At 44.2% G+C, this 26,334-nt stretch overlaps 3 protein-coding genes across 3 annotated transcripts; 2 read left to right on the forward strand and 1 right to left on the reverse strand.

Annotated features, from left to right (window-relative positions):
- The first annotated feature begins 1,718 nt into the window (after positions 1-1,718).
- On the forward strand, positions 1,719-3,682 carry LOC128718692 (peroxidase-like). Its single transcript, XM_053812312.1, has 4 exons — positions 1,719-2,064; positions 2,129-2,864; positions 2,929-3,253; positions 3,323-3,682. The coding sequence occupies exons 1-4, from the start codon at positions 1,719-1,721 to the stop codon at positions 3,680-3,682; spliced, it is 1,767 nt and encodes a 588-aa protein (XP_053668287.1).
- Positions 3,683-18,317: 14,635 nt separating this feature from the next.
- Positions 18,318-23,139, forward strand: LOC128719787 (uncharacterized). The gene is made up of 5 exons (XM_053813424.1): positions 18,318-19,493; positions 19,650-19,849; positions 20,094-20,495; positions 20,573-22,061; positions 22,150-23,139. Exons 1-5 carry the CDS (start codon positions 18,318-18,320, stop codon positions 23,137-23,139), a joined length of 4,257 nt encoding a protein of 1,418 aa, XP_053669399.1.
- Positions 23,140-24,107: 968 nt separating this feature from the next.
- LOC128706806 (serendipity locus protein alpha-like) lies at positions 24,108-26,300 on the reverse strand. The gene is made up of 4 exons (XM_053801747.1): positions 26,205-26,300; positions 24,529-26,149; positions 24,355-24,453; positions 24,108-24,283 (listed from the first exon to the last, which is right to left on the reverse strand). Exons 1-4 carry the CDS (start codon positions 26,298-26,300, stop codon positions 24,108-24,110), a joined length of 1,992 nt encoding a protein of 663 aa, XP_053657722.1.
- Between the last annotated feature and the right edge of the window lie 34 nt (positions 26,301-26,334).

A 26,334-nucleotide genomic window follows, 5' to 3' on the forward strand; every position in this document is an offset into this window, starting at 1 on the left:
AAACGGCGAGTTAGGCTCTGGTCTTTTTACTATCAACAATCGTATACTTGTGACATTCATCACAGAATTAGCATATTTGCTCCATTAAGCAGTAACTTGTTGTTCATTCCTTTTCTTCATTCGAACCACCCAATCAGAAAGCGTATCATTTTTTTAAGAGCATTGGAATTCTAACTGATGTATTTTAGGATTTGCTCCGGTAATAGACTAATGGACAAGAAAGTTGTCCGACAGGAACTTCGGGTCGTATGGAAATCAATGGATACCTCATTATGCAAGATTTGACTGAGCGATAGACTTCAGAACTCTACTGATATTGATCATGTACAGTGGTGTTCCTCACTAAGATCTTTTCATATGCTCTACTGTTGGGATCCAATCTTGGCTAGAGATTTCAGAATAGACTTTAGTAATCGCGAAGATGTGTATCATCTCTGCAGTATGTTCTCATGGTTTCAATATCTCTCCAAGAATCTATATTCAGGATCTAATAACTACAACTGCAGAGTATCAGCCACATAACCACAAAATAGTTGGAGGTTATCAAAGCTAGTTCAATCATTCCTCAGGACATCTGTAACAGGGAGTGCAAGTCTGTTGAAGAATATTTAGGACTGGATTATTACAAATTGATACAGAAAACAAACTAGCAATGTTTAGAACTATGCCAGCTCAAAACAGAGCTCAATTTCGGATGTCTTTCTATTTGCGTTCCGAAGTTATTGTTGCTGCTCCTAAATCTCTAAGTACGCAACTGTGAATCATCATTTTAACGAATCTGTGTGTTTGAAAGCGGATAGTTTGAAAAACATTTTCAAAAGCGCTGCATTGATGAGAAAACAACAGAAAATGATACATCAATGGTGTGGGATGAATTGATCATTTGTTTTCTTACCCGCAGTAGTGTATTTGTTTGCTATATCTTTTCCTGGTAAAGACGCTATATAAAGGGGAAAGGTACCTACCAATGCCTACTGTTCAAACATAGCGACTTGCAGATGCGGTGCACATGGATAAGGGTAGTATTCACACAAAGGGCTTGAAGCAGTGTACTTTTAGTTGAGCAATTACAAATGCATCAAGCGATCTACTGGAGGCATTCTGATACGATGGAATCATCCGTTTGATATGTTAATTAAACTGAATATTTAATGCTAAAGCCTAACTCTTGTGAACAAACCCCTTAAACCTGCCAGAACCTCTTAGCTCTTAGCCAGAACTTTTCAACATCTTCAAGCCCAAAATGTGTAAATTACTCCATGCCATGATATTTGTTACTGCTGTTTGTTCACTAACTCGCGATATGATACGATTCAAACGATCGGTCTGTACTTATTAATGGGAAATGTTTGTCTAAGTTTGCAATATTCGGCAGATGGTACTGGTACAGCCTTCAAATGTAATCATTGTTGTCGAAAAGTGTTCAAAAACACAAGCTAATGGAACACATTGCATGCGATACAAACGAGTGGTCTGTGTAGGGAAAAGGTGCAACTTACCCGAAGATCAACACGGAGTATTGTACTGCTCCGCGCAAAGAAAAATGTAACAACGCACCACATCTATCACACGTTGCGAATGTTTGCTAATGTCACTGGAGAAAAAATGACGCCCGTCTCATTCGGAACACGATCCAGTATAAAAGAGATTCCTCGTGGATCGTACCGATCCAATGCAGGCTTCATAATCCTGTCGAAAGTGGGCAAACGATCAGCAAGATGTGGGTTTTGGTGCGCACGGTTTTTGTGTTCACCATGGTAGTGCGGAACGCTTTGGGACAGTGTGTCGGCAACTCGCCGTACCGGACGTTCGACGGTACCTGTAATAATCTGCAGAATCCATCCTGGGGTGCGGCAAACACACCGTACGGTAGGTTACTGGCGGCAGAGTATGGAGACGGTGTGTCCACACCACGCCGTTCCCGAACCGGCGCGGAATTGCCCAGTGCTAGATTGCTCTCCTTGACGATGTTCAACGAGCAGAACATTCTCGATCCGCAGACCACCCTGGTGAACATGCAGTTCGGACAGCTGGTGGCGCACGATATGGGACTGAGAGCGGGAGGTAAGTGTTGGACATTAGGATAGAAATTTACGCCGCCTGACCACCGTCTCTTTGCGTTCTGCAGGTTCTGATAGTTTGGATTGCTGTCAAAATGGACGAGTTGTCCAGAATCCTGACAGACGGTGCTACCCAATCCCGGTACAACCGAACGACCCAGTCCTGTCAGCCGGTCAGATACAGTGTCTCGATCTTATTCGCACCCTTAACACCTGCAACGTCAATCCTGCCAATTGTGGTAACGGGCGACAGGCGCAGCAGCTGAACGCTGCCACCTCGTTCCTGGATTTGTCCGTCGTGTACGGAAACAGTGGACAACAAAATGCGCAGCTGCGCGCCTTTGTCGGTGGTCGGTTGAAGGTGGACAATCGCAACGGTACCGATTGGCCTCCAAGACATCCACAGCCGAACAGTGCTTGTACGCTGAGCAGTGCCACCGACACGTGCTATCTGACCGGTGACGAACGCAGCAATATTACGCCGGAACTGACAATCCTCCAAATAGCGTTCCTGCGAGAACACAACCGTATCGCACAACAGCTGTGCAAAGTAAGGCCCTTGTGGAACGATGAGAAGGTGTTCCAAGAGGCGCGGCGCATCAACATTGCGCAGTACCAACAGATCGTTTACTACGAATGGTTGCCATATTTTCTCGGCCCGGGCCAGATGAGCCAGCGGGGAATGTTGGTGCGCACGCGTGACTACGTGAATGATTACACCCCATCGGTCAACCCTACGGTGCTGAATGAGAACGCTAACGGTGCCTTCCGGTATTTCCATTCGTCGATTCTCGGCAGTTTAAGGTAGGACGTTGGCTAAAGTGCAAAGATTGAGAAGAGTTTTAATAGCAGCAACTTCCTTTATAAGCCTTATGCAGGAATCACGCGCATTTGCCGGTGCGCTCAACATCAACGATCATATGTTCAATCCGACGATTCTGGAGCGAAACGATGGCTATCGAATGCTGACCCGTGGCATGACCACACAACCGATGGGACGCAATGATCTGAGCTTTGATCCTGAGATTAGGCACTTCCTGTTCCGCAGCGGCCGTTTTGGAAGCGATCTGAAAGCGTTGGACATCCAAAGGAGCCGAGACCATGGCATAGCGGGCTTCAATGCCTTCCGTCAGTACTGCGGATTGGGACGGGCGACTCGTTGGGAAGATTTCGTTGAACTTCGTGGACCGAGAGTAATTAATGTCTTTGAATCGCTTTAAGCACTAATTTAACCCGGCCGTATACGTCTTTCCCTTTTAAAGGATATTCAACTGCTGAACTCACTGTATCGCACCGTTGACGACGTGGATCTAACCGTGGCAGAGTTCTTCGAGCGTCATCTTCCCGGTACCCATGCAGGTCCCACGTATCACTGCATTCTGATAGAGCAATTCCTTCGCACAAGACGAGGCGACCGGTTCTTCTTTGAAAACGGAAATACCTCAGGATCTTTCACGCCACCGCAGTTGAACGAAATACGGAAGGCTAGCATGGCACGGATACTGTGCGACAATTCACCCGGCGTTGCGCAAATGCAGCCTCGTGCATTCGAGCAGATATCGAACGCTAATCCTCTGGTACCGTGCCCGGCGCTACCCGCACTAGAGCCCCGTTTATGGTAACATGGATATGTGATGGGGACATTGAAACCGCAGCAGCATCTACGTGATACTGAAGAAATCCGTTTTAAAGAAATTAAATATTCCAGTGGACTATCAACAACTGCTTGACAGTTATGACGATTGTTAATTTTGTATTTTTCTTGTTTTTTTTTTTTAATTCTAAAAAGTAAAAATTTTAATGGAAATATTATTTTTTGTAAGCGTGACACTTTTTGCGACGAATAGTGAAAGCAGCCTTTGTTCGCATTTTCCATGGCCATGTGTTCCATGCGCCATGGCCATGGTTTTGAAATTTTGAGAAACATTGATTAGATGTCCAAAAATGATATTTTAGTTAGTGATATTGCTAAGTAAAATACGTATTACCACCGTTTTTTTATGTTTTACATTCAATTTATAAAATACGGTACTTGAATTGTAAATTACTTATATCAATTATTTTTTGAAGTTATAAAAAAAACTAAATGATTATGTATTTACCATTGTTACCATCATGAATTATGTTTTTGGTTTCAGTTAATTGACTTCAATACATCATGTAAAATATCATAATTTTAAGCACAGGTGTTTGTGTAAAGATGTTACGTACTGTACAATACAAGTATAACAAAGAAATAAAGAGCTTTGTTTAATTTATTACTCAATAACCAGCAACACACCAGTTTATTCATAAATTGAAGAAATGTGTAAAAATGTTGCATAAATTTGAATCAATTATAGGTAACTTTAAATTTAGCAAAACGACAATTTTTTTTTATTAATTAAAAAGAACGGCTAGGCTGTATTGCTATAACGAAATGATATTACGTTTTAATTTCTCACTTAAATCATTTTAATAACTAACAGAATGCTATTAGGACCGAACAATTACATAGAACGTAACGGTATATTTGTAAAATTGAAAGAGTATCAAAAACATAGCCTGTAATTCCGTGCGATGTTTTACAGACACCATCACAATGGGACGTCTATCGGACAACGCTGTCCTACAGTACATCCCGAAAAAGAACGACTATTAAAACTATATTTGAAAAGAAAGTATTCAATACAGCGTTTGTTCAAAAAAGCCGTAATATAAAAAAGATAAAAACGATATCAAAGAAAAAGTATTACTGTTTAAGTTACGGTATAACAACGTATAAAACATCTATTAATTTTCATCTTTGTGAGAATTCGTTTCGTTCGAGATTCGTTTAATACATTATTAACTTATCTCGATGCATTCTCTTTTTATTGCTTTAACTAAAATTTATGTGAAATTTTCAAAAAAATTCTAATTTTTGTTCCTATATTCGGAAGACTGTGTTTGACAGACCTATTTTCGGTAAAGCGAGAAAGAAGTGCAACCCTTATCGTGCAACGTAAATGAACAGAAATATATTTAAAAACTCTTTTCTAATGCTACTTTCATAAATGTTTTTTTCATTAAAAATATTTAAATAAGTAAATTTATGTTGCGTGCTTTGGCACTATTTGCTCTGACGAAAAGGATTGAACTCTACATGAATATTGTAATATATTTGTATTGTTTTTACATTTTAACAAAATTTGCAACACCTGTAGCAGTTACCGTAGAATCATTTTAAATAAAAAGGGAAATGAATTGAAACATTAGTTTGTATCGCTCTGTTGCACGTCATCGGAGAAACCCTGCCACACGGTCCAAATAAAGCGTACCAACACACGCACACATCAACCGAAACCGTTCCTTACTGTTGCTACGCAACATACCACACACACACAGCCGCCCAGCGTAACGCATACAAATTTCAACCCTGCTACTGATAGCAATAAACAATGAACGCTGGTGGCTTCGAGTTTCAAAACATTCACAAGCGCCGTTTGTTGGCCAAGGAAGCGAGCGTAATTGTTGTTTACGCACAACACGGTGCAGATGTGTAGTGCCGCGCGTCGGGGACGTAGCACAAGGCTTGGTGATTTGTCGATCCGCTCCCTGCACGATCGCGTGAAGTGTTGTGCGCCGCGGGTTCTCAAGTGGATTTTCGGTAGCTGTTGTAAAAATAAAACCCAATCCATACCCGCGCTGCTGGCCCACAATGACATGATGTTTCGTCCGTGCGGGTGCGTCGGTTGGTTGGTCGGTGGAAGAAGGAAGTGCGTGCGTGGTGAGGAATCGTGCAGTTGTGCCTCTTTAGCTAAGGCTATTCCGCGTGTGTGATAGATGGAACTTGAGTGGCAGCGTAACACAGGCCCCGATCCTGTTTCTTTGTAGCTTTTCCGTTCGTGTGTTTGCTGTGATAGTTTCGATGTGTTGCGTTAAGGTGATTTACTTATCGTTCGATGTCCTCCTTCGCCCGCTCCCCGGAACGATGGACAGTTTAGTGAATTTGTAGCAAAAGCAGACAGATAGCTTCAATTGTGTAGTCAAATTCTTTAAGTTGATAAGTGCGTTTGGATGTGCGTGTTGTGTTTTTATCAATGTTAGATGTCCAGTGTACAGTGTGTGTTCGAAATAGAAAATAAATCCTTACCCTCCTCGCGAAGAAGAGATGCTAGAGCAGAGTCGTAGCAAATACAGCGCAAACAATCAAGACGGGAAGCTGCACACTTTAACGGGGAAATCTTTCCCGTCAGTTTTAAAGGTAAGTGCGATATATATATCCCTTCTAACCCTGAACCTTCCGAGTGCGCATACGAATGCACCGCCTATCACCGTCCCTGAGCTGGTGCATCCCGTGTACAAGCGCTGCATGTGCTGCAAGTGTACGGGGTAAAAACGAATAAAACGTATCAAAAGTGTGCTGGTGGTGGTGGTGGTGGTGGTGCTACATCATCACATCGCAAACAAAGAGACGAAGCAAACACATGCTACAGCAAAACGCTTCAAACGTTTTCCATGAGACGGGTTTCCTTATTGCCTCGTGTGTCTCCTCACTCGCACATTCCCTTGTTGTTATGCTGCAAACACGAATGCAAACCGACACGGTTGAACTGGCAGCTGGCAGCTGCATGTATAGCAGAGCGACCGCTCCGACCTGCACGCACACGAAGGCTATCGGATGCATGCGAACCGATCGAGAAGATGATCACGTTGTTAGAAGAAGAAGAACCAGCGAAAATAAAAAGGACAGATCGTTTCGAGTGTCATGTTGCGCACGGTAGCAGAAGGCCGACGATAGTTTACGGTGAGCATTTTGTGCTTCTTCACTTGTTTCCGTGGTGTTTATAAAGGTGGCGTCCCCTTTCTGGTGCGCATACCAGCTAACGCTGTAATAGGATACGCACACCACTGCCAACCGTTGCCCATGACAACGAAACGTTCACCACAAACACAACTACGAAAGGGATGCGCGTCGCTGCGGCGTAAACAAACGCACACCTACGCTACAAGTCCTTTTGCAGAGTGCAACAGATTGCAGCTGTGTGTGTGTGTACGTGCGTACGGTTGTCTATCTCACTCTCGCCACACGAAGAATGTACATGAATGGCGGTTGTAGTTCGCGCCTGAGCATGGAATCGTGTGTTTTAGATTCCTTTTTTGTTGTTGTTTGCTAGTCTACATGCGGCTATGTAATGTGCGAGAGCGTCTTCCTAACCTTGACTTGATGGGCAAGATGCAGGGCTATCCCTGCGCGGTTATAGTTCCATTGCCCATGAACGCGAACAATGAAGGCAACATCGCATTCCAATGTATGCTGCTGTTCGGGTGGAAATATTGCTACCGAACCCGGAGTCGATGGTATGTCCGGTTTTGACCCCACCCGGATCCGGAAGCCAAAGGGATTTCGCACAAAGAGGTGGTCCCGATTTTTCGCAAATCCTTGGACAATTCCGAGCGCTGCAGCAACTTGCAGAAAGCGTTCTTTTAACCTGCCCTTGGAATATCTCAACGATCCTGTCTTTGTGTTTGGGCAGTGATTTTACAATGACCTCGCCATTTGGCCAATGGCAATAGGAAGGGCATGGTTAAGTAAGACAAAGTGATATTCCAATAGTGCGAATATGATTTAGAACACATAAATACATTTCTGGAAGGGTTGTTGTTATGCTCCCCTCCCGAGTGACGAGTATTTTATGGCTGATCGTAAAGCAATTCTGTTTTGCTAATGGGTTATCGACATACTTAACACATGTTTTTTTATTGGGAAAAGCAAGCACTCAGTTCGCCATTTTTAATGATGCAGCACTTTTTGAGATCGTTTGAACTTGTGAGTCGAATGAGTGTGAAATGTCTGCACCTTTTAATCGTTTTCTGTGCGCTCTTCTGGAGCCAGAACAGAACAGTACTGGGGAATATGAAGATTGTTTAATTGTGTTGCCCAGAAACCCACCATCATGAGCTGTGAAGTGATATTGATAGTAAAGAAGTAAATATAAATCGCTAATGACAGTTCTAAACACTCGTCTTACCAGGAATGCAGAATGCAGATCATCTGTAATACCTTCTGAACCTGTCCTCAAGGATATGATCTTCTAAATCAATCATTCCCAAAGTGGTCCCTAACACCCAACAGTGGGCGGTGGGAAATATTGAGTCTTTTTTTTAAGTTCTTTTTCAGTACCATATTGTCATAGAATTCTCATTTAGTAATTTCTTATATTGAATTTCGTGCGGCCCGGTGGCATGATGCTAGCTTAAAACATACAGTACAGTATCGAAGATTATAGTCAATTTTATTGACAGTTTCTCATGTACCGGCTGGCTTTTAGCGTTGTTGGTGCCGCTGGAACTGACAGAAGAAAAAAAAATCAGCTTAGATTTCAAAGTGTTACTAAATTAGATATAATTGTTCGACAACATCGCAGCGTATGACTTCGACGCATGCGGCCGAGTTGTTGTTTCTAAAGGAGCTTGCCTTAGTGGTTTAGTTTATATTTTTGATACAGTTATGGAACATCAACAACTTAAAAATAGTTTACTGGCCGAAAAACTTCTCAAAAAGAAATTTGACAGAACTGTGTTCCAAAGTTAATGAAACTAATTTTATAAATGATAAAAACTAAAGCAGTTATTTCTGCATTCACATCGAAACTTGTGTATTTTAAGGAGAATATGAAACGTAAGGAATTGTGCCAGTTTCCATATCGGAAACAACGTCAAATAAACCTGAAAGATGACGATCTACAAGACGATATTGCTCACTGTTAGAAATGCTACGAAAAATGCACTTCAACACAAGATTTAACGACATTTTAAAACTAGATGTCCCATGGATCCTTTATCCATTTCAAAATGCGAAGGACATGCAAAAAAAGAACTCAGTGAGCTTGAAACTAATGAGGAATAAAAGCCAATGATATCAACAGTTTTGGCTGCAAAATAGCGTGTAACAACTTTATCGCAATTTATGGAAGACTCTTGGTACCTTTCCCATCGTCCTACAAAGTAGAATCGGGTTTGAGGGCGTTTAATAATTTGCAAACCAAAAGAAGAAATCGCATACATAAAAAGAAAGAAATACATAATCCTCAAGATCACTTCGCTTCGGTTCGGATAAAATATATAGAGTAAATTAACATTAAGTTTGCATAATGAGATAGCAGCTCCGTGTCAAGAAAAATCGAATGACCATTCCTAAAACAGGTTAGACAGCTTCTTTGTCGTATGATCGCGGGTATGAGTTTCTTTGGCTACGAGTGATGAGTCATGAGAAGCTTTCAGAATACAGAAGAATAAAGATCGATTCGGAGGCAGGTGCGTTTCTACCGGAAGTCGTCTTAAATTCCATTAGGCACCCGATAGGCCGCTCCTCTTTCGGTTGATTTAAGTTCGTAAAGGCATATGTGATTTCAAGCCGTGACGAACGAATCCAAAGCAACATTTTACGTAGAAGTAACAAAGTTGTTTCAACTGAAATACATTACTAGTGACTCTGTTAACAAACAGTGATCAGTTATCAGATACCGAAGTTGTCCAAAATATCTTGCGTCAAAAAGCTGCCTTCAATCACAAGTTGCTAGTTGTTGACCGGATATTCTAAGCAATCGAATCGAAATCGATAACTGTCAGATATTTTGAGTAGAGAAGTTTATTTATTAATACTCACAAACGCCTCACGACACATAGAAAGACAGGGAGTCTAAGTCATACTCGAATGGTTAACTGAATTGCGCAATAGTTTGTGTAAGATAATTTTAATAGCTGATACAATGATGCGATTGTTATATCAAAATGTTTCGCCGTGTAACTTCACTGACACCTGAAGTTATGTCATTGTTGAAAAGTTATGTTGATTGGATACTAACCTTTTTAACAAATCCAAGAGCTTTGTTCTGTTTAGAGATGGAAAATTTAATAAATTTTAAGGATTTGAATCCAAGTTAAAGAGTTAGAATGAAGGTTTAACGCTTACACTCACTCTTCAAGATTTCAATAATTTCAACGAGGTCTTCATCTCATGATTTAAATCGTGAGTTAACTTGCGGTTAAGGTCTTTACGGTGATCTGTTACTCACGTTTTAAATCGTGAGTTAACACTTGTGGGAGTCAGTTCGCGTTTTGAATCGTGAGTTGCTCACCGTGAACAATTAAGTCGCGACTCACCTCCCGCAAGAGTTATCTCACAATTTAAATAGTAGGCTGAAGGTCGCCGTGAAGAATAAAATCCTGATTATTTTGAAAGATTTTTTTCTTCGGGAATGAGTTAAATCGCAGAGTTATAAATACTGTTCAACGAGATTAGAATTAACTCACTCCCTAGAAAAATTTAAATCATTCTTTAATTCTGAATAATTGTGCACATCACTAACTCTAACATTTGAGTATTCTTTTAAGTTCGTAAACTACAATAAATACGTACAAGTCACGATGAAAACAGGAAGCGTACCAGTCAAATGGGTGTTCCGGTAGTACACATTCCGCTTAGACCATTTTGCAAATGATTCAACAGTTATCTGATACGCGCTGGAAGATTTATAGCAGTGGACAAGCGAAAAAGGATTTGTATTGTGCTGTAAATAATTTCACTAAGCGTGCACACGACTTGCAACGAAAGTGATTCATCAAAACCGTAACAAAATAGACATTTTCGCGCTTCCGAGCAGCGACCCCCGCATCCATCTAGCCCGCTGCGTTGATTGAGCGTACAATTGATCGCAAACAATAAATATTTTCCTACGCTAATAAACAAACAAAACTGCATATGCTGCTGGCGGGTCGATACATGAACTAAGCAACCGTGTGTGGGGGGAGTGGGGGGTGGTGGGCGCTATTTGCACAAGGTGCATTCTTCACCCGCCGAAGCAAATAAATATACCACACTCAAAGCAGACCGGTAGTGGATCAGCGTGGTTCATTCACACCAATGGTTGCTGCGGGAAGCAGTCATTCGCGACCGTACGCGGACACAAAAACGCTTGCCGACCTACCTCAAGACGGCACACATTACAACAGGGTTAGCTAATCTACGACACCGTGACGGTGTGGTGGAACGACCTCCAGAGCGCCGAAATTATCAACGCCCGCATTTGTGCCCGCAACGGTGGCGAAAGTCACCCAACCGTAAAGGCAACGACCTTCCGCATTGAAAGGAGAAAAAAAAATGGACGAAAAAAGCAGACGAAATGCATTATCATTAGCACCACCAACAAGTTCATTGTGTGGCTGGAATTGAAATCTGATGGCGGGATGGTGTGCTGAACGCAAACATTGCAAAATAAGCGGAACTTCCCCGATCGGGTAGTGTCCCCGTTGCAGATTTGTCGCGTGATAGCCAACAGACGAGGTGATGTAAGTGGCGGAACGGTAACTGTCCAAACAAAAGCCACCACCCACTCGAATGATCGATCGGTGTTACTGACCTACCGCAAATGCACAATCCAACAGCACCGAAGAAAGCGGGAATTTCGATATACTCCGACTCGGGGGGAGGGAAAATCCCATCCCCCAAATACCACGCCTGGTGCACACCATGCCAACACCGGCCGAAAAAGGTGAACAACCGGCACAGTTCGTGCTGCTCTTCCTAGCTTGCGCACTGGGGAAAAAACTTCCTCCAGATGGCAAAAACTAGCGCAACAAGCAAACGTCCGTGACCCTTTGTCGCGTGACCCGTGTTTTGGTTGCCGGTGTGACTCGACGCCAGACGCGGGAGTTTCCTTTTTTTCGTGAGTTTTCCATACATCCCCCCCCCTCGGGAGGGAAGCGTACGCGAAGGTGAAGGTGCGTCATCACGGCGGTGGGGGACAGAATCGTGTGTTTGCGCCCGATTCCAGCACGGCGTGGCGGTGTATGCGTATCATTTCTTTGTGTTTCAGCTATACATGGCGCGATGACGAAAGCTCCCGGTACACGATTTCTCACCGGCGGATGCGTCGTCGCGATCTTTGTGACGGACGGACGGTGTGAAGTGGCGACCGAGCAGGACGAACGAATAACGTTTTATCTATCGTTATTTTTCTCTGCCTTCCGCTCACTTTATGCCCGGTTAGGTGCTGCTACCGGGTGGTTTGAAATGGAACTCGCATAATGTACACACGGGGGGGAGAGGCGAAATTGGATCCCGCCACTAAAACGGGAAGTTGTGGTAAGTGATACGCCCCGCACGATGCTGTGGTTTTGTTTTACTAAAACGATTAAACCACATTGGCGAAGAGTGTTAATTTGCAAAATCAAGTACCTTTGGAGCGGTTTGAATGAAACATTAGCCGCTTGAAGTGGGTTCATGAGAGGCGTTCCGTTCGTCTGATTTTACACCCATTAAGGGGACTGCATTCCGATACGAAATGTGAAATGCGAGTTTGATCGTACGATAAGGCTTTGATGAATAGATTAAGTAGCAAAGGCGATGGACTCGAAACAGACAGCTACGCCAAGGTTATCACACATGTTGACATCTTATCTGAATGTATTTGGGGAATTGTTCAATTCCAATGACTATAATGACTAATTGAAATACATAGGAACTAATACTTTGAAAATTAAGTGCAAATGTTTCTCACAGTTGCTGACAACCAAGACGAGTAAGAGTAATTATACTAATATAGGCTTAAATCTTTACAGAGCTTGAGTTAATGCAATCTGTACTGCAATATAATGAATTAATTCTTATCAAATAAAAAAAACATCAAAATCACACGAACATGAACCACCTTTGGGGAAAATTAAAGAAAATGGGTACGAAAAGATGCTGTACACATGGTGGGATCTTTTAGCGGTTGTCTATTGTGAGCCTTAATATCGAAAAAAACAGAAAAATCGTTCAATAAGATGAGCTTTTCATTGACTCCAATATTGGAAACTCTTGAATTCTTGTCTGTCCAATGTTCACAGTGCTTTTTGTGTGTGCTTGACCTACATATTTTGGTATGCCTTGACTTGACGTACATGACGAGGAAAACAGAAAAGAAACATGCATATTGTGGAACAATTACTAATTTTAACACTAAGAGTCCCAACCGAACCTCAAACTTTTGAACACCAGAAGTCAGTCAAAACGATCTCTCCCACAATAAGGTTTCTTATAAAAGAATATTGGGCAGCTTCGAGACGAACAGATAATTAGTGAATAGCTAGGAATAATCACAACGTTACTCCAAGATGTTAAGGCATGGCATCAGATGCGCACATTTTTTCTGAACCGAATCGATCTTACTTGAGCACGAAACAGACGAGGCGTGGCATCAAACTGCTAATGGCTAATGATTTATGTAAAGCGAAAGATGCAAAGTGGGTCAGAGAATTCTCTCGACTGCGAAGAAAACCTAGCGTTTGGGCAGCTTTATCCATAATTTCATTGCGTAGACTCAAGACTAGACTTCTAAATCCTCAATATTTGAATCATGATCAATCGTTTTTAAGTGAGAACGCTAAAGATTTCGAGCAACATCCGTGAAACTGCAATGCAATTTCCTGTAAGAACTTTTAGCTAGATTTCATTTTTACAGTTCAACAAGTTTATTATCTTTAAATTACCTTTCTCTTTGGTAAGAAATTTGTACACATTTTAGCCGAACGACAGATAGAGGAACAGATGTCCATTGACGATACTTAAAACTGGCCGAGTAAACAAATATAGTATAATCTAGTGGCGCCATCTGTTGTCAAATCGCCACACCAAGCTATTTGTGCTCCATTCTTGCCTCCACTCGGATCGGATTCCTTCTGTTCGCTTGTTTCCGGTAAATCTTGCACAGTATCACAGTTCTCTGTGGGGTTGGTTTACGATTTTCCCACGCTTTCTCGCTCTCTCTTTCACTGCACCCTGCACCAGACACTGTGCCGGCGCGCTTTTCTTTTCGCACGGACCGAAAACCCACTATTTACCTATCCGCCCCCTGTGCGCAAGTCAGCTGTCCTTGACAGTGGAAAAATAACTGTGCCGTCAGCGGTCGTTTGCATCCACCGGACGGAACCAGACGGAAAACGGCACCCAGCCACCCTGTGACTTTCCATTGTTTACGTCCTCGGGGTCCCGTGGGTGGGTGGGTGTTTCGGTGAGTATATATGCTATCCTTAGCGCAGTTCGTTCACCTGCACAGCGCGCGCAACTGGTACACGCTTGTCGCAACCAATGCCCTGCACATCCGGGATGCACTTTTTCCATTCCGCCGAGAGGCACGGACAAAGAAATTTGGCCAATTCGAATTTTATCGGTCACCCTTGATATTAAGGTAACAAAACAAAAAAAAAGGTAATCATTAACCCAAGTATCTTGACGCGTTAGTCATCGTTATGCTACGGCCGCTGAGGCTTGGAGGATAGCGAACAGAACGCGATACGGGGCGTGTGTGCAGGGAGATAAAACACAGACAAGCACAAGCTTCCAGCGCGAGCCACCGTGCCACCTTTTGCCGCGGTATACGCGAGTCGCTAGAAACCAGTTCTTAATGGTGACCTGAGCTGTTGCTGTGTTGGTACACACGGCAAGCGCCAACTTCGGCCAGCCCGAACGACGGGCGGTCGCGAACGCACATTCGCGGGACTGGCCGGCCAGTTGAATTCGTCGTGCCCTGGTGGATGGAGTTAAAACGCAACAGGCTCCGAACGCGTGTGTGTTAGAGAGTTAGTGCGCTGAGCGGCTGCGCTGCTCAGCTGTGCGGTTCCTGTGTGTTTCTCGGTTTTTGCGAAAGGAAGGAAAAGGAGAAGAAAGAAGGAAAAAAACCCTCCATAACTCCACACAACCATTTTACGCGTGCTGTAGCGTAACGCGGCACGCTCTGCAAACTCGCTAGACATCGCACGATCAATCTTTATTGTGTTAGATCAGTCTTTATTGAGTTTAACGCCGTGCAAGATCAAGCAGCACGGCGAACAGTGGGAAAGGATTAGCCCGGACAACGGGGTGGAAGATCGCGAGCAAAGTGGAAGTGGAAGTTGCATTTTTCGTGCAAAGCAGTGTGTGTGTGTGTGTGTGTATGTGGCCGTATATGGTTTCCCCGTTTTGATACGATGCTGCGGTGCACTCTTTAGTGTTGACCTTCTGCCCTACCGCCAAGCACTGTAGCTGAAGGCAGCTCCTCTCCAAAGGAGCAGCTGTTTCGACAAGCAACGAACGCCGCATGTACGGATGCCATGCTTGAGCGCCTCCGTGCGAGTAAACCGAACAGGTATGCTACGGCAAAAGTGACCCAGTCAGCAATTGTAGCTCTTGCCAACACCACACCGGAAAGGTAGTGAACCGCGGTGCAAGGAATTTCATTAAAGAACTGTACCAACGACAAGCAACCCAAACGGACAGAAGATAATTGTCGCCCACTTCCATTAAAGGCGCTGTCGCAGCGTGTCGTCGTGGCTTACGATTGTGGGTCCCATATTGTGTGTTGTGTATTTTTTTTTTATCTTCCTATCACAGACTGCAAATGGAAATTCCAATGTGGATAGGGAGGAAAAAAAAACTCCCCACCTTAACCCAAATACCACCAAAAATTGGATAGTGTGTTGGAAACGCCTTGGGGATAGTTCTTAGCCAACTGTTATAGGTGTGCTCCACGGGCTGTATGGCATCATCATCACTCACACAACCTCTCTCACCCCTCCCCCACAGCATAGAACTGGTTAGCACATATCGAGAATTATACAAATCAAGTGCGGATGCGTAACAGATAAGCGTTACCACCCCTGAACGTCTGCAGTTTGGAAGATGGCGAGATGAAAAATCAAAATGGTGGAGTTGATCGTGAACTTATCGTTCCCAGCGTGGAGAGATCGTTTATTTTTAAAACGCACCGAGCTCCTCCTGCATAAACTAGTTTGGCGTTAAGTGCGGATTGAATCTTTTTCCCTTTTTTTTTGCAACCATTTTGATTTTTTTTTTTGAGGGGAGGACACGACCTGAAGCGTTAATTAAGGGGTGTCCTTTTGCAGAATTTAAGATAGTGATGACGCAAACTTGTATTAATTTACTCTAGTGTAACCGGAAAGAGCACCGGTTTTGCGGGGGATTTTTGTGAAGATCGCGCAGAATTCTTGCGCTCGATGACCTTCGTGCGATCTTATCATAATGTTGTATGTGGTTTTTTTTTCCTTCTCTCGTTTGCGTGTTTGTATGTTTGTGCCCGCGCACAACCGTTTATGATGTGCTCGTTTTATGATGTGTAGGGTGAAACAGTGAAAGCACTTGAAGTTTGCTGTTTGCGAAACATCTGATCTCGCTGGTTGCTGCGTTCGTTTCTTTTGCTGGGCAAACGGTGTCGATGTGTGTTTCTCGTATTTACCCAACGACCAACTCGATGTTTTTCTTTGCTGTTAGGTGCCAGTGCTGTGCCCACTGTGTTTTTGCAGCTGATAAATATATCGATGTGATTTTTATTCGGTGCAAACAGCAGAGCACATCTTGGGCATGCGGAACGGGTGTGACGTGAGTTTAGTTATGGAAAATGATGAAGCCGAGTACGGGTGCAATGAACTTTCAATGCGATCTGTCTCACACGAGGGTGGCAAGACATGCTGATTTAGCGTGTGCCCATCTTCCAATTAAGAAAAGCAGACGCTAAGGTAGATATTAAAAATACATCACAGAATTGTAGGAACTCTTGCCTCTTTTCTTAGCTTTTATTGAAGATACGGCTATGTATACATTGTACCTAAGTGCGATGCGTTGCATGCGACTTCTTTCTGGCATTCCATGCAATCATCTTGGTTTTTTTTTATTGGCGTCGCAATATATAGGTACCGGTAGAAGAAGACACTACTGAGTCATTGCGGGTCCAAGCGCGATTCATTGGCGTACGTGTCGTAATTGAGTTTTATTGCCGACCGTTATCGGGCGAACACACTTCAACAGTGCGCGGCCTGATCGGCCAGTAAAAGTGATTGAAATGGATTTAGCGTTCGCACTTCAATCTTCATAAGGTCCTATAACTTGTTGATTTAGCTGATAAGTCGGCAAGATGTTTATTTTTCCAATTCCTGGTGTAGGGAGCGAGGAAGAATAGATGATGATTCTACGAAAACTGGTAACGAGACACACTCGACTTTAATATTTGTTCGTTAAAATGAAACGTAATTTAAACGACGACCAACACGACGTCCAATAAACGTAAACATGTATGTTAGTTTCACTTTCACTTAGGGGGATGTCTAAGCGACGCTGTACTTGTGAAGGTTTTATCTCCATATAGAGTCGCAATAACCGATGTGAATAACCGTGAGCTTCTTGTCAGCGTTGTAATGTTAAATCATAGACACGGGGACACTTTGGAGAACAAGGCTTCTATCTGGCGCGCGCGTCATGTACTGCAACCTAAACGGCCATGGTACATGACGAGACTCGAGAATGTGATGTTGTGCAGGCCCGGCATTGGCCGATCTCATGTAGCAACTGAAACCGACCCAAAATTGCTTCGTAATATTGATGTTGGCAGACTCGTAGCATATAGGCGCGTTTACTAGAACGATCATGCTGGCGAAGCTTGGAACATTTACAATAAACATGTTTGTAGAGGGTGTTGTATTAACTAGCGGTTGTTGAACGCAACTGCCGAATAAGAATCGAATCGAACTGAAATAAATCTTTAGAATTCCATGCACGAGTTATTCCTTCACGAATTAATAATTGGAGGTAGGCTGGTTTGTCAGAACATTTTGCAACGATCGATAGAATTTGGAAGATATGAGGGCTGTACCTAGGGTAGACAACCTCATGCTGTTTGTCAAACCAAAATTGTATCCCTTAAACCATCTCTTCTCACTAGAGCATGATCATCATAAAAATGTACTAGAATGGTTTTTAACACTAGAACTACCGGACCCGTCATTGTGACTGGTCCGCTTCATCTTGATTACTTTAATTTTTGGGGTAAAACAATTCTACCACAGCTGATACATGACTTTTACAAATATTTCCTATAGTATGAACTCAAAAACCGTATCACATCATAATCCAGGACATCGAAATTGTTTATGAAATGACCATCAGTGCAAAACGCTTGGTAGTTCTAGTGTTAATAGTAGTAGTTTAGTCCTTTTTTCTTCATAATGAGGTAATGAGATAAATAATAACCCAACAAAAAAAAAACATACAATGTAGTTGCAATTGCTGAAGAACACTATATATTGTCCATACGTTAGCAAAAATGCTAAACTTACAGCGACATCTGTTATGAAATCACCACAAGACCAACTTATTAACCTACTCTGACAAAACAATGAATCCATTAAATTTATGTTTGATTATTCTCTTTCTCGTCTCGTCGACAGCAATCATTGGCAATAAACACAAAGCAATAATACAACATGAACGATCTTAACTGCCTGAAGTCCCTCAGGACGGCGATGGGGGACCTAGACGTGTACGATGTAATACACAACTTCATACAGCTCGATGTGTTCACCAACGAGGAATGCATCGAGATCACAAACGAACCGAATGAAACGTTTAGACTCGATCTGATGTTTATGATACTGGAGGTAAAGCAGCCCCGCGATCCAAACATAGTAGGCCGGTTTATGGAAGCACTGCTGGAATACTACGACTGGATCGTAGAAAAGTGGAAAATCTATTGCAAAATAACGACGAACACCCAGTATCAGTCGTACAGGAATGAGTCATTCATGCCATCGCATTCGACAGGCGTGTATAGGAAGAATTTACGATGGACAATACACAAGCACCTGATGTCATTGCGTCACGGGGCGTCCGAGCATCGGTATCTGTTCGTCAATGGCAAGATCGGAACCGGCAAGCAGACGCTCGTTTGTCAGGCGTGTGAAGACATGACGGTGGTGATGCGCATGAACTATAAAATCTTCTACCTGGATCTGGCGTACTGTAACACCAAGGAGGCCACGCTGGAAATGTTGGAAAAGTTGCGCGTCCAGCTGGGGGATGCGGTTAAGCAGGAAGAGCGCAGCAATAACTACAGCTATCCCTCGAATAAAATCGACTACTGGAAGCGCACCTTTACCCAGGCATTCGAGAAGGAACTGTCGGAAAGCTTGCTGGTGCTGGGGCACGTGCGCAGTGCCGAACTGATCAAGGATTTCGACTTCAAGTGCAAAACCGTCGTGATCACGAGCAACACGGACGTGGTGGGCGAGGTGAGCGAATCGGAACGATTCGTGGTGGAACTCCCGCAAGGTTTCACCGAAGACGAAGGGCTAGAGCTGTTTGCGAGGGCGCTGAAAAAGAAAAGCACCATGTTGCCGCCCGAAGCGACGGAGCTGTGCCGTGCGTTGCAGGGTAATCCATTCCTCATCAACCTGATCGCGCTGCGGATGAGCGAAGAGTCCAAAAACGAGAAGCAAATCGACTGGCAGCAACACATTGACAATCTGCAAAACTTTAGCATTGGCCGATCGGAGCGGGTTTCGCGAACGATCGCTTCTACGCTGGAGCAGTTCACCAAGGAGGAGCAGCAGTGTTTCCACGATTTGGTGATCTTCCGGGACAACGTGCCACTATCGCCGAGTGTAATGATTTTACCTTACTTACTATCACCGCTAAGCGTTACTAGCTACTAGCGCCCTCTATTAACCAAACTTCAAAGCCACAGTTAATGTCACCCACATGGCTAACACACTGTTTCACAATGTTTCTTTGCACATCGCGTACGTGTATCTATCTAGGTGCTGGAGATGTACTGGGGGAAGGATAACAAGTCGACCGAATGTTTCCTGTCAAAGCTGGAACGACGTGGACTGCTGGAGAAGCGTGTCTGTAAGAATAAGATGTTTTATACGATGCAATACATTTGCTATAACGATATCATGCATCCACCGGGCTCAGATATGATCAAACTTCATCGTCGTCTGCTAAAAAACTATAGGTATGCACCGCTTGCTCTAATGCTCACCGGACCAACAAATCCCTATCCGCACATGCTCTCGTCTAGGTGCACGTGCAACCGGAATGTTTTGGGCTTGACAAAAAAACAATCGTTACCACAACGGTATTAACCTCCACTCTCGGAACTAATGATCTTTAATCAACGACTCATTTAACAGCATTCGCCGTATATTAGTTTCACAATCCTATCTCATGTCCATCTCGCTTATTCGAATATCATACAGCATTCGCGAGAAACTCGACAACCGCAGGGAGCTAGAACTGACTAACGAGTTCCCGAACGATGACTACTTTCACTTCTACATTGGATACCACATAGATAAGGCCGGGGAGCATGATCTGTTCCCCGTGCTGTATCAAGATTTCGGCTTTCTGGAGCAGAAGCTGCGCATCGCTGGGCTGGCAAATACGGTCGGCGATCTGCGCAAATATCAGGACAAGATATTTCCCCACGTCGATGAAGAATTCATCATCGACGCGCTGATCGAGTTTCTGATGGTGGCGGAGTGTTTGCTGTCCGATGATTCGCGGCTCCTGCAGAGGGCATTAAACTTCCCTGGAGAGATCGGAAACATGGCGAAGGTGCAGGTGGAACAGTTTAAGAACCATCTCTGGTTCTGTGATGTGTAAGTTATTGGGGAGAAAAAACACAATCCCTTCAAGCAGAGGAAGTTCATCAGCTTGTTTTCGTTTTGTTTTGCAGATCTCATGGATTTGAATCTTCGGTGATTAAACTGTGCCATCGTCCGGATGTGGTGCGCTTTCAGGATCAGAGTCATGTGTTTGTGTCGCTGGCCAACAACGATATCCAGCTGTGGAATCTCTCGGTAGACTACGTGGTGCCGCCGATGACGTTTAAGGGTTGTCATGGCGATCAGATCAAAGACATGCAGAAGACGGACCAATTTTTGGTGGCTCTCAATAGGCGAGGATTGATAAAGGTGTGGTCGACCAAAAACCCACCTGACCGGCCGGACTATCGCATGCGCGACGCTACAGCACGCGAGGTAGAGAAAACACTATCCATATCCGGTGGGTTCAGCTGTTTCTGTGTGTTGAAGCAAAGCAGACACACGGAACTGATCGCGATCAGTCAGACGGGATTGCTGTGCGTGTACAAGGTGTACAATATCGAGTTCCGCACGGAAAAGCCGGACATCAAACACCAAACGGACATATACAACGCGTACATATTGCTGCCGTTGCGAGATTTTGACTACGAGAACAGTGGTAGCGCCATCAGACGCTGCCTGTTTTTGGTCGTTGTTGGTAACACACATATGGGAATCGTTTTCAACATGATGTCGACAAGCATCGAGTCACGGTTCGTCGAACCGGAAAAAGCACTCAATGTGCACCAGCTGCCGCAAGGATTGCTTTTCGTCAACGAAAATCAGGTGCGTTTGCGGGCAGTGCATCAGGACGGACCGGATGCGGCCCGAATTGTGTACGAGAGCAAACATGCCGTCAACACGTGCAGTGTGGTGACGGAGGACAAGCGGTACGTTGTGCTCGGTACACAGCGCGGCATCTCCATCGTCAACATCAGCGAAGGTGTCGAGGTACGGCGCATGAACAACAGTCACTCGATCGTCGATCTGGACGTGTTGATGATGGAGGAAAGCATGTCCCACGTACTGCTGGCGTCCATCTCGAAGGATGGAGAAAATGCGATGAATCTGTACAGCTTATCGCTGGACACAACCAACCAGTATCAGCTGGAAGGTACCACAGTGTTTCTCGCCAGCCTGGAAGATGATCCGGTGCTGCTGAACACCGTAGATCGGCACTGTCGACTGCAGCAGACACTGCTACACGATAACGATTGGCGTGTGTCGCACGAAAAAACGTTCACCAATGAAAATATCGATGCGCCCGTGCTGTCTGTTATCAAAACACCAACGGCGTACTATTTTGGCCTTGAAAATGGAAAACTGCTTAAGATGTCCGAATGGCACAGCAGCACCCAGATGGTGAATGTGGTGAATCTCGGCACGGAGGTAACGTATTTGGATTACTTCCAATGTGCCACTGATCGGGACAATCTGGAAGTGTTGGTGGTAGCAGGCAAAGGTATCTGCAAAATATACGTGAACGAACGTGAGGACAAAGAACTGCCCGATACCGTACGGAAGTGTTACCTACTGTACGATCGTTTCCTGCTGCTAATTGGTGATCGTTGTTCGATTCAGGTAAGTGAGATTAGGAGGTTGTTAATGGTAATACCCCATTGCTTAACACTTATGTTTTGTTTTTTTTTTTTGTCTTTTTATCTCGTAGATTTATGATTTTGAGAAACGTTATGAACCACCGGAATTAGTACAAAAAGAAATCGAACGTTCGTACGGTGCATCAGCTTACCAGCAGCAGCCACGATCGGCACTCATACTATGCACAGCCGATGGTATCGTTTACCATCTAGGGTTGCAACAGGGCCTCATCGAATCGTCCGATTTGGCTCCGTTCGACGAGCTGCTGACGGTGAAACCGGCCCAAAGCAAACACACTCCGTCCGTCACCGGTAGCAACAAAGTGATCTGCAGCTGTGCCTTATCGGCGGACGGAGAGTTCCTGGCCGTGGGTTGCCAAGACGGTCGGATCATACTGCACCAGCGGGAGCTCAACCGGCAGCTCGGTGTGCTGGAATCGCACCAGTTCCCGGTGTCGGAATTGTACTTTAGCAACTGGAATGAACCGGGCGCACCGCATATATTGGTTAGCGTCGGCGATCTGATCGTGTTCTGGAGCGTCGACTATGTGGTGAACAATCAACCGCGCAAGAGCGTATCGGGCATACGGCGGTCGGGTCGGTTTATACAGCGCCGGACGGCCGATGGAATGGTCGCATCGAACGAAAACCGTCGGTCGAACGGTAGCAACCATTCGGGTTTCTCCACACCGGTCGTGGGCAGTCCCGTGCAGAAAAGTTTCCTGGGCGAACGGTTCGCCGACTCGGTATATTGGTGCGATAAGCGGGGCTCTTACAGCAAACCGTACCTTCTGTCGTGCATCAAACTGATCGGACGGGCGAAACGGTTGATCATGAATCGAGAGTTTAGCAAATTTCTCACAATGGACGATGAGGGTTACATTCACTATTTACGCTTTTATCGTCCATCCTCGAACCAGCTGCTGTTTCCACCGCCCGCAACCTTTGCGATGGGACCGCCTGCCGTGCCGGCGACGGTTACGCCAATGGACGACGGGAGCATTAGCCATGGGAGCAACAGCAACGGCAACAGCAGTTCGCGTACCGTACATCTCATATGACGGTTGTTAGCAAACGAACGAAACCTGCGGGTTGGGTGCTGTTACATCCTACTGTACATTCTGTACACTGCCTTTTTACGGTAATTAGTAACCGGTAAAACATTACAATATCAGGCAATGCAACGCTACTACTCGTGTAACGGCGTTTGTTCGTTTGCTAGTGCATATGATTTCATTTGCTTGTTTGTGGCATGTTTGCTACTACAATTAATATAGCGTCCAAAACTATCCCTCCCTTAACTGTGCCAAAGTAGCGTGCAAGTGTTTGATTTTCACAGTCTTTCATGGAAGCTCCTACTGTCTAGATAAAAATAATTGAATCGCACACGTTATGGGGAGATCGTTCGGTATGCGTGTGATAAAGAAAAATCGAATAGTTTCGGATAATAGGAACATCCAGCGATAGTAATAGAGATGTAACGGAGAGTGATGTAACGTTACATTAGTTACATTGCAATTTGTCGATTAGTGAATAATAATTAGCACATAACGCATGACTGAGACGGTCGGAACAGAGCAGGGCTGTATGTTTAAGTCTCGCAAAACGCATTTTTACAGATTGTACAGATTTTAGACTAATGATCGCTCAACTTTTAGTGTGCTAGATATCGGGTGCATTAATGCCAGGCTACGGTTGCCTGCCGGAAGATATTTTTTTCTTACCATAGTAGATAATGTACTTTACGACGTTTATTACATTCCTTAGATGTAAGATTGATTTTATGGAACAATGTTTTTTATTTGACTACTTAAAACCATACCCCACGCAATGAAATAAATTCTACGAATGTTTAATATAAATCATCTTTTGTCGATTGGTTAAAATGCAATATGTGCAGATATACGGCCAGAACGTCCATTTTAACACACAATTTCGCCCCGAAGTTTTGTTACGTGACGTTACAACCTCATGTCTGCTGTTGGAGAATTATTAACTACATAACTAGATACTTTCTGTTATCCCACTTTCATATATCAGTGTATATGTTGATTCTTATTTTATTACCATCTACGACCGCTATCTCCTCATTGGTGATAGACTTGCGAATAATTGTCGTTGATGGATTATCTTCAGAGGACGTTAACTTACTTGAAGGATGCGTTGAGAACGTGTTCGATAAGTCTGTTAACTCATCGAGTATGTCTAATGAAGGTACAAATATAACATTAGAAACAACAACGGACACAATACGCATGGAAAATAACGTTACAAACCTGTAATCTGCAAATCGATGTCACTTTTAATGCTTTCGTACAACTCCGCCGTTTGATCGCGCTGCTGCTTTTTGAACATTGCCACACGCAGGCTGTTTCCTGCAAAAGAAAAAAAACGGAAAGTAGCGTTAAAATAATGGTCCTTTTTGATAAATTTTACTCATTTAACCATACTTCTTAATGGCTTCCTTCTGATCGAACCCTTCTCAGGCGTCGTTACGGCACGATCTCTTCGGTGAGCGATGATATCGGAAAATGTGTTTATTTCAAGCAACGATGCCGCTTCTAATCTCCTCTTTCCTGGCTCGCCACGACGGCTACGGTACAGAATGTTTGTGGACGACATGCGCATTTGGCTGGCGGAAATCAGTTCCTGTAGGTTCGCCACAATTGTACGCCGCTCCGGGGATGGTTCCGAAATGGTAGACAATATATCCTGCTTGTGGGATATAAGATCATCCTCGGGCGCTGTTTTTACGTCCTTATCAGTGTTAATAGCGACTTGCATTTTGCGTAATTTTGCCTGAAGCACTCGGAAACGTTTGATAATGCGCGACGAATCAATGTTCGTGTCCTTTTCGGCACATTTTACGATCGCTCGACATTCTAGCACCATCGTACGATAATCACCGTAGAGGATCTTAAGATTCTTGTCCTGCAACATTACTTCGAGCGAATTGATTTCTAGATGGTGTAGAAATATTTCCGCTTTACGAACCATTGCGAGCGCTTGCGGTAGGTTGAAGTTTAACTGCAATGCATCCAGTGCTTCGTCTAACAGCTCAATTAGTGATAGAGCAAATGCATTGGTGTCGATTATTTTGTGCACCAGCACGCACAACGTTGCCGATTCCTCTAGCCAGTGTTGTTCGAGCACCATCGAATTGCTGTCCGTTCCTACGTACAGCGAGGGAATAAGATACGAATCGAGTGCTTCCAACGAGGCCAAACAGCTACGAATGGCGGCCGATATTTTCAGATTATCGGCGTACGATATGGCAAACAGTCCTATCTGCATCAAACGCTCGACAAAGTTATCGAACGGTTTGGTAAGCTCGTCTATTTGCTCCTCGCTTACGCCGGAACTGATGCTGGTTCTTAGTTGCGCAAGTAGCCGGCGATCGTTGTCACCGAATGTGTCGTACACCAGTCGTATCAGACATTCGTTGACGTGTGTTTCCAGCTGATAGATGGCACTTTCAAGAATGCTTACACGCAGCTTTTTGTCACTCGAGTCCTTTCCGTCGTTTTCCCGCTCCAGAGCAATGCATTCCTTGAGGACTTTTTGACAAATGGTGGAAATGCGTTTTCTGTCCGCATCGGGCAGTACATTGCAAAAGCCGAACGTTTGCGATATTAATGCTTCCACGACCGAGCGAATACGGCCACTCTCCACGATGACTTCGTTGTACTTCGTTTCATATTCATCTTCCGCGCACTCTGCATCACTGGCAACGGTTAGTGGAGCTATCAGGCTGAGCGCCAAGTCTAGATAGCTGACAAAGTTCGAGTCGGAGATACTCTCGGGTGAAACTTCGGTTTCCAGTACGGATTTAAGCCGTTCCAGGCACCAGATAATTCGGTCTAGAAAGCATTGCCTTGCTTGCGGCAAGCCTTGACGTTTGCTTGGCGTATCGAGTTCAGTGGAGATTGTTTTTTCCAACCACCGGATACACATAACGATCTGTGAGATGCACAGGAAACTTGCTTCAAGCACTCCAACGTTGCCATTTCCATCAAAGATGAGATGCTTGTGGACAATCCGTAAAAGACGATGCAAATCAGCGCATACGGACTGCAAAGATAATTACGGTTAGAAGTGAATGTAAAATAAAAACTACATTTCTTACATTAAGCCACTGGAGACCGCTCTTATCAGTCGGTATGAATCCATGATACAGATTATCCTGCACCGTTTTAAGACACTCCTGAAGTTCTGGCAACATGTTTCCCGGTAAAATTTCGTATGAACAACGCGCG

The sequence above is a fragment of the Anopheles marshallii genome, chromosome 2, assembly GCF_943734725.1.
Source record: "Anopheles marshallii chromosome 2, idAnoMarsDA_429_01, whole genome shotgun sequence".
NCBI classification, from domain to species: Eukaryota; Metazoa; Arthropoda; class Insecta; order Diptera; family Culicidae; genus Anopheles; species Anopheles marshallii.

Coding starts and splice junctions, on each gene's coding strand:
- LOC128718692 (XM_053812312.1), top strand. CDS start 1,719: ATGTGGGTTTTGGTGCGCACGGTTTTTGTGTTCACCATGGTAGTGCGG. Junction 2,065..2,128: donor TATGGGACTGAGAGCGGGAG/GTAAGTGTTGGA, acceptor TGCGTTCTGCAG/GTTCTGATAGTTTGGATTGC. Junction 2,865..2,928: donor TCGATTCTCGGCAGTTTAAG/GTAGGACGTTGG, acceptor TTCCTTTATAAG/CCTTATGCAGGAATCACGCG.
- LOC128719787 (XM_053813424.1), top strand. CDS start 18,318: ATGAACGATCTTAACTGCCTGAAGTCCCTCAGGACGGCGATGGGGGAC. Junction 19,494..19,649: donor ACGTGCCACTATCGCCGAGT/GTAATGATTTTA, acceptor GTATCTATCTAG/GTGCTGGAGATGTACTGGGG. Junction 19,850..20,093: donor CGTCTGCTAAAAAACTATAG/GTATGCACCGCT, acceptor AATATCATACAG/CATTCGCGAGAAACTCGACA.
- LOC128706806 (XM_053801747.1), bottom strand. CDS start 26,300: ATGTTGCCAGAACTTCAGGAGTGTCTTAAAACGGTGCAGGATAATCTG. Junction 24,454..24,528: donor CAGAAGGAAGCCATTAAGAA/GTATGGTTAAAT, acceptor TTTCTTTTGCAG/GAAACAGCCTGCGTGTGGCA. Junction 24,284..24,354: donor CATCGATTTGCAGATTACAG/GTTTGTAACGTT, acceptor TACCTTCATTAG/ACATACTCGATGAGTTAACA.